This window comes from Liolophura sinensis, chromosome 2 (assembly GCF_032854445.1).
Source record: "Liolophura sinensis isolate JHLJ2023 chromosome 2, CUHK_Ljap_v2, whole genome shotgun sequence".
In the NCBI taxonomy this organism is placed as follows: domain Eukaryota; kingdom Metazoa; phylum Mollusca; class Polyplacophora; order Chitonida; family Chitonidae; genus Liolophura; species Liolophura sinensis.
In genome coordinates, this window is record NC_088296.1 from 5,450,895 (window position 1) to 5,469,810 (window position 18,916).

The window sequence follows — 18,916 nt, forward strand, 5'->3', positions numbered from 1 at the left end:
CACGCGCCAGCATGGTAACCACCACAACTGCGGCATACACGCGGCATACGTGGGCATTCTGAAATACTGTTTCTGAAAAACTTCAACAAGAAGTCAAACTAAGCCAAGATAACGACACAGTTGCGGGATGTGATAGTCGATCCATCGACCAGACTACATGTACAAGACAGATATTTTGTCAACGTTCCAATGATAAATTAAAATACAGACAAAACATATTAACAGATTATAACTCGAAAGGAAGTATTAGGAAGAGTTCTATCATGGTGTCGGATAGCAATTCTCGTGAGTATCACAGATCCAAGTGCTGAAAACTGGATGGTAACACATTGCTGGCGACAGGGTAAGCCTACATGAATTAAGAGTTTGAAACCAAAATGGTCTCGCCAAGTTTCAGCACTAAAATCGGTGCCACTCCAAAAAAATCCAATCCTCCAAAGAAAAAAAAAAACAAACAAACAATACCTTTGATACGAACTGACGGTTCTGAGAGACACAATATGAAATAGGTGTGGTGTCTCCATATTAAAACATAACGGTATTTGGTGTTTACCAAAAGGTCTACAGGATTAATTTCTAATCAGTAAACTAAAAACTATACGCTACCCGATCAACACTTGACCCACTGCACAACTTTATATCACTGCCACCAAATGTTTCACAGAAATATCGCGGTAATGAGGCCGGAAGTGATGTCAGAAAACACAAAAACTTTGCATCCACCTGTGTTTCGAATTATACTTCATTACACGTGCATTCTCTTTATTCACAGCTAGCACTACTTGATTTTAGCCAACACCTGAAGCAGTTGTACTGATGAGTACTAAATACATAGTTTCACGCGAGGACATCTGTGGTGAGGCAAAAACTAAACAGGTCATCGTGCGTCGCACAGACTAGAAAAATCAAGCTTGTCTAGTTGTGGCAGCGATGTAAAGCGAACGTATTGAGGTTTAGGAAATATGATCATGCTGCCGTATTTTCGGGTAGAGCAGGGGGGAGACAACTCAAAATAAGTACGAGTATAATTTGCAACTCTAGTTACCTATATACAGGAATAATTAAATGCTATATGCTGATCATCTGATGCACCTGACGAAGATCATGCATTCCTTATAACGGAGACAGTAGTTTCGGCAACTGACTTCTCAAAACACGTAACTTGGCGTGTTTTATAGGACAGTTGAAGAATGCAAAACAATAGGCTTGATAACGCTGACAACATATTGGGTGGGGGTGGGGTGAGGAGGGGTCTACCCGTGTGGAATCGTAATTGTTGTGAATTAGCTACCACTGAAGTCTTTACTATGTTCTCAATACAACCAAACTGCAGTACACAGGTGATCCAGTGGACTGCCCGTATAGCATCACTCATTTCATATGAGTAAACGCTCGTAGATGGTGATGACTTCATTTGGTTTTAGTTCTTGCTTCTCTTTACCCTCAGATATTTTCCTGTTCACTCAAGTTTACACAGAACATAAAGGCGCATAACCACAAAAACTGCCTTCCCTGTCCGTACTACAAAAATGAGCGGAACAGCCATGCGCGAACTCATCATTCCAAGCTTTCTCCTCCGGTAAACATGGTTACAGTTGTTGTTGTTGTTGTTTCTGTGTGGCATTTGTAGTTGTTGTTAGAGCATCAGGATGGCGAGGAGCGGCATCAGTAAGAAGACAGAGAGACGGAGAGGAGCGGCACCGCTCAGGACGATGTCGATGAAATGGATCACTCCATTTGAGGCTTTTTTGTCCGCCGATATGACTGTGCCCTGAATTCCATTGTATTCCACATACACTAGAAAGAGAAAGTGGGAAAACCTTGCTAGCTGATCCTCGTAATAATTTTAATGTTTAACTCTGCAGTGAATTGTGAAAAATTCCATCCGCGTGTGACGCCTTTATAAAGGCTATTTCAAGGGTGAGGCCGCAAATTACACAAAACCTTAGAGAAAAACCAAAATTATAAACACCATGAAATTATTAGCGACCTTAAAACGTGGAAAATGTTAGCCTAAAGGGTCACAGGCACAAACGTATTCAATATGTTAAATCTTGTTAGCGTGCAAAACATTGTAAAAATTAATGAGAAAATAGTCTGTAATGTTCCAACAGGTGGTATTTCATTTGTTCCTAAAGTTATATAAGTGCTTATAAAACTCATGAACTACAACAATCTCTGGTATGACTACGTGTAGATTACTCTTGGCAAAGAAGTCATCACCAGCCCATTTGTCTTCTACACCGATCTTTTCACAGACCCGAACCGATACGGTCGTAGACATGATTCTAGCGCTTGCAACAGGTAGTTCGACTGTGGCTTCAAGTCAGGAAGTTTGCCAGGTACTTGACAAATTAAGGGCGATGGTTATTTCCGGGCATTCCGGTTTCCTCCACCAGATGCTGTTCAGGCCTAAGTGGCTTAAATAAATAGATAATTAACTAATTAACTGGAGAATGACCACTCACCTTTTCCGTGCGTTTTCGTCACGGTGATCGTCTCACCGCTGTTTAACGTCTGTACTGTCTGAGCAGCCTTTAAGTCGGAACTCATTACTGCTCCCTTAATCACGTGGCGCTTTAAGATCTATACAACAACAACGGCAGCAGCAAGTGAATCTACGTCATCAGTTCTATCCTAGGATAAATATATCAAAATTTCATTTTACAGTACCAAACACTACGAGTTGTGAAGAAGTTTCAAATTTTGACTCAAGTCACAAAATGGCCGTGTGGAACCGGTTCCGTGTCGTGGGCCCTTACCGTTGACAGGGGTTCCGAAGGTGAAGTGAATTTTTCAAAGGCGGAATTTGACGGGGCAAAAATTGTGTAATTTTGTGACTTGTCCATCAAGGCGCTGTCCAGCTTCTCGTTTGTAACTTTGCCTTTAAGTTGCCTGCAAAGATAAACGTACATTTATGAAAAGAAAATAGACAAAAAAGCGATGTAGAAATCAGTTTAAGCGTGTTCCCATTATCAAGAAGTTTTAAAAACGATCTTTTACCCAAAGCAGCCCCTTGCTAGGAAAAGCTGTTTTAGGGGCAATTTGTATATTTGGAACCCTTGAAAGAGGTAATACCAAGTCCCCTATTTTTATACAGTAATATTTGCTGGCAGTTTGACACACACTGCGTTTTATGGCAGATAAGCAGCTCTTTTCTGACTGTAAATTTATAAGGTCATTTTCAAAGGTGCTATGAAAAGCCCAACATCGCACGATTCTTTTTTGCAGCTGAAGCGCAAATCAAATACACACCACCACCATGTAAAGTTACGCTGAAGTTCGTGTTCGTGTAAATGTACTCTATGGTAAATTAATTGTTTAAACTTACAGCAGGCACTTGTATCTCTTCAGTAATGTTTGTAGATCTACCCTCCTCTTCCCTGTGGTGAATTACAGAGTAAATATTGTTTTTGTATATAACTTATGCCACCTCGAAAAACACACCGCAGTTATCTTCCTATCTTTCTTCAATGTCATTACTCACGTCAGACCGTTCAGCCCCAGAGCCTCCACCAGATTGACCCCCGTCGTGAGGCCCAGGACCCCATTGATACGGTGAACGACCCCATTGAGAATGGGGATTCCCGCCGAGCTGACAACGCGTGACCAGAGATCACCGGAGTTCTTCAGGTACACTAGAAACAGAGAGGATATTGACTGCTTTGAGTGATTGATTGTTTGGTTAGGTAGTTGATTTACTGATGGATTGATAACTTCCTAAGCCGATATTTGTGCCTGTAGTGTAAATTCAGGTACCGTAAAGGAAACATTATATATTTGGTTTTCTTTTCATTAACCACAGACATTGTTTCAGCTTACTTCTGTATAGGGAAACCTACACATTATTTTTATGATTGCATAAACTATTGCCCATGGCCACAGTTTTATCCAGATATTGCCCAGTCTCATGCGGATATTGCACGGTTTCATCCAGGCATTGCCCGGTTTCCTCTAGACGTTGCCGATTTTGCTCTGAACACTTCTTCCAGCTGTAAACATTTCTCCAGCAGAAATTATTAACCGAGTCAATATAGGTGAAATAAATACAAACAAAACTAAAATAGCAAATGGATAAATAGCGGATTAGTATTTGCAGTATGTGACAATGAAGTTGCAGTGTCGTACCATTGTCGGACATATACTTGGTCATAATGTCTCCATGGTATGTCCCAATCCTGCCGCCACGGCTGAAGTAATTGGCAAACAGGACGTTGTTGACGACAATGTGACGTTTCAGAACCTGTCGAAAATATAAAGGGAAAAACGACAATTACTTTAACTAATACATGTACACAACCGCTTATCTCCCTACACTCATTGGTTAGTAAGCTCTACACAGTTCGGATTCGATCGCTGTGAGACCATCTCAAGTACGGCAGGAAAGGAAGCCAGCATGAGCTGGACTTGGACTCAGAGGCTTCTGGGTCATTACGCCTCGCGAGGGTGCTAACCTTGTCGGCCGCATAAAACCATATACATCTTACATCTTTATTACAGAATCATGTACTCATTTAATGCCTTGGCTCTAAATTGACATGGCACGAAATGGTTGCCATGGCGATGTGCAACTCACCGCGTCGATCTCAGTGCTGGAGAATCCATCCGGGCTTGGAAGGGCCTCGTTCACGGGGGCAAATACGGTGACCATGTGACTCTGGTTCACTAACATGTTCTTAATCTCCGGGGCTAAGTCCACGAACGCCTTCAGGCCACTGAAACAACAACCACAAATGTAAACTGCAAGCCGATCGAGTGAGGGTAAACGGTAGGCCTACACATTTAAGCTATAGCGTATTCACCTTTAGGAAATACTAATTGTACGACCTGTATATATACCCTGTAACTGTTAGCAGAATGGTGATGGGAGATCACATGACAAAACCACACTCAGAAATCGTCGAAGAATTCTGTTTTTATAAAGATAAAAGACTTAAAAGTAAGACTGCGCAGTAGTGCATGGCGCGCAGTATCAGCTTCAGCATTCCATAGCCTTCCTTCATAAGGTATGGGAACCCATGCCGGCCTAACACAAGTCGGTGGAAGTGGCGTAGTGACTTTGTTCTTTCTGTAACATGCCACTGATTCTGTATTGTTGTGCTTCTAGAGAAATGACGTAGTTCGCAAGAAATGCAGCGTAACAGCAGAGAATGATGTGTTGCGTGGAATTAAATTTTGTAAGCGGAAAGTTTGGAAGTATAACTCCCCCCCTACATCCTTGTCGCACCCCTGGGCCAATGTATCACCTGAATTCTGGGTTATCCATGACGGCTTGACCCACAGTTATGGTCTCCCCCAGGGGGAACAGTACCCCGTCGATCATGTGGATGATACCATTGGAGGCCATCATGTCGGCCGCGACAATCTTGGCTTCGTTAACAGTTGCTCTGTCAGCCTGCAAAGACACGGGACCTTCATTATTACGTTTATTTATTTCATTTATATGATTGGTGTTTTTCGCTGTACTCAAGAATAATTCACTTATTCGACGGCGGCCAGCATTAAGTGGAAGGAAACCGGGAGGAGCCAGGGCGAAACCCATAAATTATTATGTCATTTGATTGACAGTTGGATGGGCAAATAGGATTGGGTATGGAAAAAACGATGACGAAAGTTCTAGAAAAACTGACGCACGCAAACCCCACGTAGAGCACTGGTGTGGCTGCATCGTGTTTCACGTTTCTCTGACCTGGCGCATCCCTTGGTCTCTTTAGGAATCCAGATTTAAACTTGGTTCATAGTATTACCAAGCACTGTTGCTTTAGCCAACTAAAATGACTTCGGCTGTTTAAGTCCGCTTCTACTTCTCGTTCAAATTAACAAAGGTTACATTATTTGTTGTCCTATCTTTTAAGCCACTTTCTAATTTATAAATGACACCCAGTAGTTTGGTATGGGAGTATGTTTGAATATGAAATCATGGAGATGGATACTTACAGTTTTAACAAACCAGAGTGGGCGATTCAAAGCACTTAATGCTCTCATGTTGGAGGCGATGACTGATGACTTGACTGTTTGATTGATCACTGTCAAAAAAAAAACAAAAAAAAAACATAAAATACTACAGCACAGAGAGTAAAACCAGAGCAGTGGCGACAATGTGATAGACGTACAACATAGAGAGTAAAACCAGAGCAGCGACGACAGTGTGATAGACGTACAGCATAGAGAGTGAAACCAGAGCAGCGACGACAGTGTGTTAGACGTACAGCACAGATAGTAAAACCAGAGCAATGACGTCAGTGTGATAGACGTAGGCCTACAGCATAGAGAGTAAAACCAGAGCAGCGACGACAGTGTGAGAGACGTACAGCACAGAGAGTAAAACCAGAGCAGTGACGACAATGTGTTAGACGTGCAGCACAGAGAGTAAAACCAGAGCAGTGACGTCAGTGTGAAAGACGTGCAGCATAGAGAGTAAAACCAGAGCAGTGACGACAGTAAGGCCAGAGCAGTGACGTCTGTGTGATAGACGTACAACATAGAGAGTAAAACCAGAGCAGTGACGACAGTGTGATAGAGAGTAAAACCAGAGCAGCGACGACAGTGTGTTAGACGTACAGCACAGTTAGTAAAACCAGAGCAGTGACGTGAAAGTGATAGACGTACAGCACAGAGAGTAGAACCAGAGAAACGACGACAGTGTGATAGTTCGCAAATGGTCACACATGTTCTCAGAGAAATCCGTCCTCTTGTTGATTTACCTCAGTTGGGGTTTACGGCCCCTTATAAGCCGTAATAAATGATTGGGTGAATGAAAATCACACAAGCCGTAATCAATGATTAGATAAATGGAAATCACACAAAGGGGTTAAAAATCTTTAACTAATATGTACATAAAAAAGTAAGTAATAGTAGCTAATTAATAGGCAATGAGCGGTCATATTTTTGTTGGTTTTATTCTCATGGTACATAAATTGTTCATATTTGTTATCAACAGTTAACCATTTCTAGGCATACTTACAACAAAACTTTCCCCGGGCTCGCTCCGGTTTCCTCCCACCATAATGCTGGCCACCGTCGTATAAGTGAAATATTCTTGAGTACGGCGTAAAACACCAATCAAATAAATAACCAATAAAATACAACAAAACTACGACACAGAAACCGTTTTTAACGATGGTGCCCCATTGTTTATGCAGTGAATGACTGTTTAGGGCTATTAAAGGGGAGATAACTTACGGACATGGTTTAGGATGATGTTTCTGACTAGTGTGGCGTTCTCGACACCAGCCGGGTTTGCTCGCTTAAAGTGGAGAATCGCCTGGTTGTTTGGAGCGAACACTGTCATCGAAGGAGTCTGCAGTTGTAGGGTGATTTGTAACAGGTCTGAGTTGTTTTGGTTGATCAACGACGCCAGCTGGAAGACAAACACAACGAGAAAGTGAAATATTACTGCAAGACAAATACAGGGAGAAAGTGAACTATTACTGCAAGCCAAATACAGCGAGAAAGCGGACTAATATTGCAAGACAAATACAGCGAGAAAGCGGACTAATGCTGCAACACAAATACAGCGAGAAAGTGAGCTATTACTGCAAGACAAATATAGGGAGAAAGCGGACTAATACTGCAACACAAATACAGCGAGTTTAAAGTGAGCTATTTCTGCCAGTCTTGGTGAAAACATTAACTGTAACTGACAGAATAATACAGCGAAAACATGAACTATTACTGCAAAGCAAATACAAAGCATATAACGTGTTGCATGAGATATCTACTGCAAGACATCACGTGTTATATGAGGTTACTTCTAAAAGACTATTGCATCGACACATAACATGCCATATAATGTTAAAAGTTTATTTGATGCATTTGATTGATCTTTTACGCCGTACTCAAGAATATTCCACCTATTTGAGCGCGGCCAACATTATGGTGGGAGAAAAGCGCGCAGAGCCCGGGGAAGCCCACGACCTATTGCTGCAAGACGAATATAGACTAATACGCTATACATGGCATGTTGCATGACATTACAACTGCCAAAGAAAGACATGACGTGTTGTGTGATGCTACCACAGCGAGACATGACATGTTGTATGAAGTTACTACAGCGAAGCATGACGTGCAGAGGGATGTTATCTCAGCGAGATATGACGCGTTGTGTGATGTTACCACAGCGAGACATGACGCGTTGTATATGAGGTTACTACAGCGAGACATGACGTGTTGTGTGATGTTACCACAGCGAGACATGACGCGTTGTATATGAGGTTACTACAGCGAGACATGACGCGTTGTGTGATGTTACCACAGCGAGACATGACGCGTTGTATATGAGGTTACTACAGCGAGACATGACGCGTTGTATGAAGTTAACACAGCGAGACATGACGCGTTGTATATGAGGTTACTACAGCGAGACATGACGCGTTGTATGAAGTTACCACAGCAAGACATGACGCGTTGTATATGAGGTTAGGGCCTGCTGCTGCAAGACAAATATAGCGAGACATACGAAGTCATATTAAACGAGAATTTTATTTCAAATTTTTTTTTAAGTCAGATATATCTGAGGTAACTTACGAAAACCGAAAGCTACCGAAATATATGGAGTCGTGTATTATATATAACTGATGAAAACGATGCACCAAGCAATAGATCTGTGTGAAAGGCGGGTGGTTAATACACTCATTGGATGGATGACCCTCTACTGACCTCCCAACCTGCCCTTAGACTGAAGCTCGATTTTTCGTCGAAACTCTATTACCTACATATAAATGACACTCATTATTTCTGACTCTTTATGAGGTCATTATTTTCTAGCTGTCTAATTTGCATATCACAGGTGTGAACGCTACAGGTGTCCACAGGTCACGTGACAATACCGGACATATAAACTCCAAGTGTTCGACTTCAACTTTACTCCGAAATGTGAAGACAAGTTGGTCCGATTTAGAAATATTTTTTCTTTGCCTCCATAAATTGTTTAAGTTGATAAATTTTAAAAATTGTCTAGAACCACTAAATAAGACTAATAAAGTTTGTAACAGTGATCTTGGGGCTCAAAATGTCTTCTTGTCCCCCAGAACGTCCTTATTTTTCTTAAAATATGATGTTAGGAGGCGAGAAAATATTCTAAATACCTATATATAGTAAGTTAAACAGGGCAAAAATGTTATATTCAATATTAGTGCAATTTATTTCCAATATCCCTTTTAAAGCATAATAAAGGTAAAGAAGGGCAAAGTAAAAACATCAGCACAGTAATAATTTCTGTACATTATTGTGATAAAAAATGTTTAAATGTTGATTTTGTATTTTAAAACGCATTTTTTTGTTAATTTCTTAGTTGTAACGGTTCTTTTTCTTTTACGCAAGTTGCGATCGTTCCATTCATTTTAACATCGGAAACATTATGACTAAATTATTGTCCAAATGGCGATACCCCGTTAATTTAGTGATCTGTTCGACAGTGAATAATTTTTTACCCGTCACCTGAACATTTGAATATTACAGGCTATAAACATATATAAGTGATCACTCCTAATGCCTTTTGTATCACGTGCGACGTATAAATAATGCAAAAACCCACTGTGAAGGATATTGTCAGCATGAGTCATTATACGTCATTTGCATACAAATATGCCAACTAACACACGCATAGAGTCTTCGCTCACAACTGTTTTGGATAAGATTTGAATACATTTTAAGGTGCATGTATACATGTAAATGACGTGTACATGCAGAAAGAAAAAAAATCCACGTGTCTGTTCACGTGTCAGTAACAAATGAGGCGTGTCTTACTCAGGACGGCTGGAATGGATCGTGGCAGAGTGGTTATGACGCTTGTTTATTTATTTGCTTGATAGGTGTTTCACGCCGTTTTCAAGGATATTTCACTTATACGATGGCTAACATTATGTCGGAGGGAACCGGGCCGAGCCCAGGGGAAACCACGACTTTTGTATTTAAATCACTAGGCCAAACGAGATGTAGGCTCAATCCCGGGATCGGACAGCGAATTTGTAGATATGTCATTGTTCGTGTGGGCTCGGTGACTATAAGTCAGTTCAACGCTATGTGGCCGGGTGCGGTTTAAGTTTGTTGAGGACCATTTGTCATATCTGGTCGTCACACGTGGGAAGTCTCCTCAATACATTGCCAAAGGTATGTGGTTTTCCCCGGGCACTGAGGTTTCCTCTGTCAATAATTCTGTCCGGCATAGTACAAATGAAAGAAAAAATTCTTGAGTGTGGCGTTAGACAACAATTCAGATAAATAAATGAACAGCTAAATACTCCAATATGGCGGCAACCGGCAATTATACATGCTAAGGCACCAATCTCGCTTCAGGAACACATGCCATTCACCAATGAGATCTCGCGTTTGAATGTAACTCTCTTTATGTCAGCTTTGTCAAAATTACATGTCAAATGACGGCGGTCTGGTTGAGCACGTGCTCCCTCACCATATACCGGACCACCGTCGTATAAGTGAAATATTCTTGAGTACGGCGTCTCACTGAATCAAATATATATCTAAATCTACGTGTCTAAACAGACATTCGTATGCCAGGCGTCACCCAGTAAGGACGTTTCGGATCAGTAATCGCAAAGCCAATTCTAAAAACGACGTTCAAATAGGACGGAATCATTCAAAGATTTTCAGTGATGTAGGAAAGATGCAAGGTTTGTTCTTGGGGACTGAGTAAAATCAGTATTCAATACATAAGTATATTAGATCTTTTCAATGGCATTTCACGAATGTCTTCTTCATTTTCTGTATTAAGGACAAATAGAACTTATAGGGTCGAAGATAGAAGAGAGGGTCGTGAATAGAAGAAAATTAATACTCTCCTCCAGGAGTACATAACTGGGCCTAAGTTTGACTGCTGAAGCGTCATGTTACATACCTCAAGAATGTGGAGAATGACATATTTTTCAAAACTTTATTTGCTTTGTAGTGGCTGCACGTGAACACGTGAAGTTATAAGGGCTTTGACTTGTAGTAATTGCAAGTGACCCCATATATATATATAAACACACACACACACACACACACACACACACACACATATATTTATACAAAGTTCACTAACACCAACATTGACAGAAAAATAATTGCAACTGCACTAACACCGAAGTTGACAAAAACAACACGTGCCACTGTATTTACATAACCCAAAAAAAAAAAACTACATGTACATTTAGTACTATCACACTAACATTAATGTGAAAAAGACAAAGAAAAAAGTGATGATTATCATTTTTTCGGGATGTATGACCGACGTGGTCACTCAACCGTTTCAAACTAACTTTCATTAATCTCATGCAGGGATATAGTCTGTAACGATAAAAATTATTTCAAGCATAAAACAGCTAGATTGTCTTCTGGTGCGTTATAAAACTGCTTGACCTGTACTTCCAGGGAGGCTTAGACAACAGCCTACAGGCCTACCCACTAAAACCAGAATGTACATAAAGTAATGTAGCAGAACGCTTTTTGTTTTGATGGGAAGTTTGCAAAATGCAGTTTGTAGCGCCATGCGAGAACGTCTTGTTGACTTATACAAGCAGGGCTATTTGTGTGTTTGTTTACACATGTAAGTAACAATGACAGATCAAAAAGGCATTCACATGACACATTGACTGCTGTATGAGTCATTTATTTAGCTACCCTGCGTCAACAGTGAAGACACATTTTCTTTCTTTATATACGCATTCCAGTATTATGTTGTATAACAAAGTGCTTGTGTAACCAAGAAAACTATTAACTATCTACTTTAAGATGTAAATTAAAGTAGAAATAAGGAAACAATTTGCATAATTGTTTTAGAAGTTGTTCACCGCACAACTGTTTCTTTTAAGGAGAGTTTCTGTTATTTTGTTGTGACCTGGCTTTGTTGCAGTCAGTACTGAATGGTTAGAACAAGGGAAACGGGGTTGGTTGCTCCGGTGTAAGTTTAATGACTGGGTGCAATGTCCTGTCAGGTGTCTTCGACATGATACTTCAGTATGGACTCGCCCTGTCACAAGAAGACACAGTACATGTGCACTCGCCTAATGACACCTTCGTCGTCCTGTGACTATTAAGTACGACGTAAAACCTCAAGCTTACATGCATAAACGAGTTCGACTAATGGGCAGGGTGTAATTAGTGCAGCATTACAACATGTGTAGGGTTATGACGTCTGTAAATACGTACATATTGATCTCAGATAGCCTATATTCTTACACTGTATCAAGGAAGCACATACGCCTTAATCGAAATATGAAAGTAAAGATTAGATAATTAGGGCTTGAGTCTTGAAGAGGATCGGATTTCTTTTAGTTTCCATGTTTTAATGTTAAATAAACGTAGGATCTACATGGCGTACTCTGGTATTGATGCTAATGTAAATATAGAATTAGGCCTGCAGATTTCCTAATAAGACGATAAAATCAGGTAATATACAGTGCGGGTAAGTCTGTTGAAGCCTGGAAGCCGTGGATACACCTATATATAATTTAGCACAATGCTATTTGCTGACCAAATGATCTTAGCTATATCTATCGTCGTGCCTAAAGGTATAGACAAACGCTGTTACTTTAGACAAGATATTTTAAGCGCCAAATTCCTGTCAAGCACTGGGGACTATTCCAGGAAGCACATTTGCATCTATGTTACAATTTCACTGGGCTGATTATTGCTGATTCTCAAGATTGAGAAAAGATGGATTTGTACGTTGAAGAAAACGTTACAAATTGCTCAGTTGAAGTTAGTTTAAAGGGTTTACTTAGATCTAAGTGTAGAAGATCTCGCTGACTCATTTATATGAAGCGTTTTTTTCCGCCGAGGCACACAATTGCGTGACTAACTTGATTGATGTTTTACGTTGTTTTCAAGAGTTTTTATCTTATATGACAGTAGTCAGTTTCAACGGGTGATGAAAACGGAGTACCTGCAATAAACCACCGCAAAGGAATTTGGTAAACCTGACAAATCTCCTGATTTAAAGCCACATTAAGAGCTGGATTCGAACGCGCGACCTAATTGGTCAAGGATTTACTGATGGATTTAACCATCTGAGCTAGCGGTGGGCCCGTCTGAAGATTAACTTTCTAGGCCAATAATTTCGAATCCATCTCGGACCGGCCAGGCTTCGATTTTACGTTAAAGGATTTCTCAGGATAAGTGGCATGTTTATTGATTTACTTATTTGATTGTTAATTTGATGCAAAATCATTCCCTAATTTTTCTCTTAAAATAAGAGAGGTCAGTTTATGGGTGAGTAAACCGGAATGCCCGGGTTAAACTACCCATCCTTCGGGAAGTCACTAGCGAACTTTTCTACATGTGTCGTACAGATAAGTGCACCATACTAGTGGAAAAACAATCGGTTTTCAATGAGCGTTAACTCGATAAACGACAACCTAATTCTATCCGTATATACTTCACGCCAGTCTTCGCTCGAGTGAAACTTTATTTTTATTACTATGACAAAAAACTGAAGATCGCAAAGTTCAACGATTTATGTAAGTCATTCATGCCGAATCGGTCCAGTGCACTTAAACTGGAGATGTTAATCAACACACAGCGTGACAGAGACACTTACTTCCATTCATTCTTTTTCTTTTTACAACAAAGTTTGCACAAAATCATTAACATGGCGAAATTGACTTGATCTGGTGCTTTGGCGTCCAAATGTACAAAATATAGTATAGTGTTTCAGCTTGTGTGTTCAATTTCAACATAATACTTGAACAGTTATAAAACTTCTTCCATCCTCAACATCGCCCTTTGTCATGCATAAAGTGATATAACCTTACCGAAAGAACCACACAAAAAGACATATAAATGAAAGTATAGGTGCGCAACTCAGCTCTTCCGGAAGTTTGCCAGGTAGGATCGAAATAAGCAAAGACTTCATCCTAGTGTCTTTTCCTTCACATGCACACTTGACAACCGTCGTACAAAGGTAAAATGCTACTGAGCGCCAAAGCGTTAAACAGCTATATGCAGTACTCCGGGTGGATCAGAGAAGAGGACGTCTCTTGCTTTAATTCGTAATTGTTCAAAATGTTTTAAGCCTGTCACATCACCCCATAAATATTAGGCACATTTGATGAAGACGTCTGTATTAGAGTGAAAACAATATTATAGATCTGTACATTTCACTAAAATGTGGACAGACGCAGGAACATCCCATACCAGACGCTTGATTCCATTTCCATTGAGATCGTTTATTTTCACGAAAGTTTATTAATATCCACAATATAAACTATGTGACATATCAAAATCTTAACACTTAAAACATTTCGACTAATTACGTATAAAGAGGGCTATCTATCATTTTTCTGATCCGATTACCGTTATTTATTTATCTCATTGGTGTTTTACGCCGCACTCTAGAGTATTTCATTTTATGCGACAGGGGTCAGTATTACGGTGAGAGGAAACCACACATCGATATAAATAAACGTTTTCTTACCTCGGAAAGGTTGGGGTTGGATGTGATCAGGTCTGCCAAATTGTTAGCCTGTCCTCGAGCACACAGAACCACGGACATCAGCAGTCCCACGCAATGCACAGCCTCATCTTGCTCGGGTAGCGCTGAAATTTCTTCACACACAGGTTATATGCAAGAACTAAACTCACCAAGTCTGACTTACACCCGTCTTCCGCGAAATAAAACTTCCTATCGTATATAGGTCCCCTACCTTAATGTGAAAGAAACGTGTGCTGTGCCCAGCCAATCATGACAAGGCTCGAGGGCAATCTCTGATGCTGACTGGCTAGTGTTCGCTAGGGTATGCAATATGCATAACAACGCCGAGTGAAGCTAAAGTATGCATGGTGGACAAATAGGGCGTGAATATTCAGTAATTAAAAATTCGTGTTTAGGGTGGATAAGGTATGTTAACAGCCCGAGAGTCAACCGAGTGTGTAATTAATCGACAGGTGGGTGATCTACAGGTATCCGGATCACATCACAGGTGTGCTTTCCAAATCGTACTTCAGAGAGCGTAGTGCTTTATCTTCGCTTGAGGACCGTTTCGTGTGTCATCGATGGCCATGTTGAATGGCGCTATACGTATTGTTTCTAGTACTATAACACAGCTAAGCGGGTATAAAGACGGCTTCTACTTTTACCAGAGTAGAACATTATAGCACATAGATCCTGTCACACTGAAAATAGCCCTATGTTCCCGCTCAATCTTGTTAACAAAATTTTAGCTTAAAAATTTTATTTTTAAAGACGAACGTGTCTTTGAAATAAAGATTAATTCCAGTCCACTGCTAGCGATGGTCACGAAATTATTGTTACAGCCTGATTTGTAGTAGACCGGAATGAAAGGAAGTCAAATGCTGATACTGTAGTATTTTAGATCTTTCATCCATACTTCTCTCAGCCACGTGTAAGTAAGAGAAAACGCAAATGTCAGTCTAAAAAATTTGGTTATGATGATGTTTATATGTTTTAAGCAAAAGGAGGTACATGTTGCGCTATAACAAAAAACAGTCCAATGATTTTTTTCTCGATGGGAAGGTGCAGTCTTAATAAGTGGCAGTGGCAGAGGAGGGAAAGCGTTGATAATTTAATATTTTATAAGCTCCTGGAAACTGGGCATACACGTGATGTATTACTCGTTGTAGGTGTTAAAAGTCTTGTAACCGAACAATATGGGTTACAACTTGCAAACAATCAATTTATTTGAACTTACACCATTTAACATCTATCATTTTAACACGTGCGTTTTAGGAGCGTATTAGGAGCGCAAGAAAGTGATGATAACAGACTGATAATGACTGCAAATCATCGTTGAAACATTGCTGTATTTTTTTTACCTAATTCATCATAATCAATGTTGTTAATGTGTAGTTTTGTACTTTTAAGCATATACACGAACAGCTGGAGTAAAGCCCTGACTGAGCTAAACTGACAATAGGACGTATTTCACCAGCTGCGTGTCGCTGATCTGGTTTTACTCTCTGTGCTACATTTGGTCTTTCATATTCTCTAAATGATAGATTGTGCCGGCGAACCTGCAACCTGTAAAATAAGTGTTTTATTTGAAATAAAATGTTCCTTCATTTCTCAAGTGTGTATTAGCTGTCCTTTACAAACTGTGGAATTCTTTGAGATTCGCTGTGATTACGGTCTTGTCCATGAACAAAGCGACAGTTAAGCTCACCTTGTTTGGTCAAGGTGGGATGTTTGATCGAAGTGTATAAATTTAAGCCTGTCCCTTTATTATAGAAAAAGTAAAGTGGAATTTGTCGTTAGTAAAATTTACGTATATCATTGTTAACCGTTAAAAACGTAGCTGTCATTCATTTTTATATTTGTCTCATCGAAGACGTAAAAGCAGTTATTAAATATGATATGTAACGACAGGTGACGGCGGATTTTGTCAAACACATTATCTAATTTGCGGAAAGTATTAAGTGATCTCTAAGGAAATATGCCGCTTATAAAATATAATAGAAACGGTAACCATGGAAACGAAATCGAACAACGAAATCGTATAGCTGTACAGAACGCACGGTATTGCCTAACTGACAGCCGATTCATTAGTGCCGGCAACGGGGAATTTTCAATCAGAGGTATAAGTCTGAAGGTATCTGTGTGGTAGACAATATCAATAAGGAATTTCACAACCAGATTGTCTGCATATTTTCGCCATGTTGTCCACATGTAGATGCTTGCTCTCATTCAAACAGCTGAATGTTCTTCACATCACATGGATTTACACGTGTACAAGTGCGTATGTACGCAGTTCCACAGTCTTCAGTTATGTGTATATATATATATATATATATATATATATATATATATATATATATATATATATATATATTTATCTATGATTCACTAGTTGCCTGTGCAGTCAACCGTAAACGCTTCAACTACGATATGAAAAATAATTTTTACTGTATATGCACATGGTCTGTTGAACAATACTGAACCACTGTGCTTTTGAGTACGCTTTTTTTGGCGCTGATTTTACGCCATACCATTGAAAGTTTTGTCAGCTTATGTAAGTCTTTCAGCATGATAATCGCCTTTGAAAATACTCTTTAAGAATATTGAAATTTTAACATTAAAACTGGATGTCAGAAGTCTGAAATCTAAAGAAATTGAGCTGTGGCTGAGTGAATAAGAAACTTGCCCGTCAAGGTGCGGGTTCAAACTCGTACATTTACAGGGAATGTATCAATTCCATGCTCTCAAAGCTTGTTTAGATGCCATGGTGAAAATGAATGATCCACGACGCTTATTCGAATGTTTACACAGTCTAACGATCGCTTAAAGACGCCCGTCTTCCACTAATAAAGTTTGAATATTTCTTTACATCACACGTGGGAATGTTTGAGAGTAACTTACCAAAGGTTGTCGGTTTTACCCTGGGACCTCCGGTTTCCTCCACCTATTAAATTGATCATTGTCGTGCAAGTGAAAAAATTTTGAGTATGGCATGAAGCAACAATGAAATAAATGCATTGGAATGAATGAATAAATGAATGAATGAATGAATGAATGAATAAATGAATGAATGAATGAATGAATGAATGAATCAATGAATGAAGGCTTGCGGTTTAACATCGTATTTAACATTTTTTTTCCAGTAATATGACGACGAGGAGTCCATAGATTTGTGCATATATATACATATACAGGGCAAGTTCATGCCGCCACAGTGCTGCCGCCACTGAAGCATCATGATACCAGACGTGACACTCCACCCAGTCACATTATACTGACACCCGGCCAACCAGTCATGTTTCCTTGCTCTAGCATTCCAGTGCTGAGTGCCAAGAAAGGCAGCAACAAGTACCATTTTTAAAAGTCTTTGGTGTGACTCGACCCAGCTTTGATCCCGGGTCTCCCGACTTGGAGGCGAACGCTCCAACCTTTAGGCCATTGAAGTGGTCTAAATGCACTGTTAGACCATTGTGCTGTATGTCGCAGCTAAAGTCTACCTCCTCTCCTCTCGGAGTTCTTTGGAGGTTTTGTGTGGAACGTTATTTTGGAAATTAGTTTCGCGATTGTTGTTTTACATCATCCAACAATATGTTTCTCGACGCCTAGAACTTACCATGGGATTAGTAGGTTTGATTGAACTTCACTCAATCGAAAACAAAATCCTTAGAAAATGATGCAGTTTATATTGATCTGTCTTGCATTCTTAAATGAATTTTGGGTGGTATTCTTGTGACTCCTTGTTGCAGGACGGATCTACACCTCTCTGTTATCTAGTGCTGTTTCACTGGGACGACTTACCGAAGGCAAGTAAGATGGTGGTGATTGGGGGTGGGTGCTTCGGAATAGAGATATTAGAAGCATATGCAATATGCTGAAATACTGATATGTATGAAATCGTAGAATCGGATACCATGGAATACCTGGCCGATAAGCTGGCCACAATCGGATTCGAACCTGAACTTGTATCCTAAGCGTTCGCGGTACTAGTGTTTCTGTCTGCAGCATAGAGATATAGAAGCAAAGGATTTATGCCTGTCTTATCTTCCTTCCGTCTGCTGCAATTGCAGGGGGTAACGTAAAACTGGTGTTGAAAGAGCTCTCTTAAAAGTAAATATGTACGGAGTGTCCAGAATCTCTGGTATTCTGCTTCGTAGGTGAGTGCATGTATATTTATTCATCGTATTGACAGATGCAGCCAAAGCGCAAAGTAAGACACATATTTGGATTATCAACAGCTTATAAACTAGAAGGGTACACGATTTGTATACTTAGTGTTTATTCACTTGCTTAGTACATCCCTTCCGTCTTTCCATCTCCACAAAGGAACTTCGTTAAGACGTTAAAACCCTAAGTACTTAGGGGACTTCGTGGCTTAGTGGTTAGCGTGCTAGCGCACCATAATAACTCAGGAGCCTCAATCCAGTGCGCTCGCTGTTATATCAGATACCATGGCTTCAAAATGAATCCGGCCTAATTTCTGAATTAATATACTGTCTTAGTTCTTAA

General features: G+C 40.0%; 1 protein-coding gene across 1 annotated transcript; it reads right to left on the reverse strand.

Moving 5' to 3' along the window:
• Window positions 1–1,636: 1,636 nt before the first annotated feature.
• On the reverse strand, window positions 1,637–14,491 carry LOC135463048 (transforming growth factor-beta-induced protein ig-h3-like). Its single transcript, XM_064740367.1, has 10 exons — window positions 14,414–14,491; window positions 7,183–7,360; window positions 5,938–6,026; window positions 5,247–5,395; window positions 4,577–4,715; window positions 4,129–4,243; window positions 3,488–3,638; window positions 2,763–2,895; window positions 2,469–2,586; window positions 1,637–1,797 (listed from the first exon to the last, which is right to left on the reverse strand). Exons 1-10 carry the CDS (start codon window positions 14,489–14,491, stop codon window positions 1,637–1,639), a joined length of 1,311 nt encoding a protein of 436 aa, XP_064596437.1.
• Window positions 14,492–18,916: the final 4,425 nt, after the last annotated feature.

What these genes read in the sequence shown, in the direction of transcription:
- LOC135463048 (XM_064740367.1), bottom strand. Translation starts at nt 14,491, where the DNA reads ATGTCCGTGGTTCTGTGTGCTCGAGGACAGGCTAACAATTTGGCAGAC. An exon ending in CATCATCCTAAACCATGTCC is followed by an intron (nt 6,027 to 7,182) that starts GTAAGTTATCTC and finishes TTTTTTTGACAG; the next exon opens with TGATCAATCAAACAGTCAAG. An exon ending in CTTCGGAACCCCTGTCAACG is followed by an intron (nt 2,587 to 2,762) that starts GTAAGGGCCCAC and finishes GTTGTTGTATAG; the next exon opens with ATCTTAAAGCGCCACGTGAT.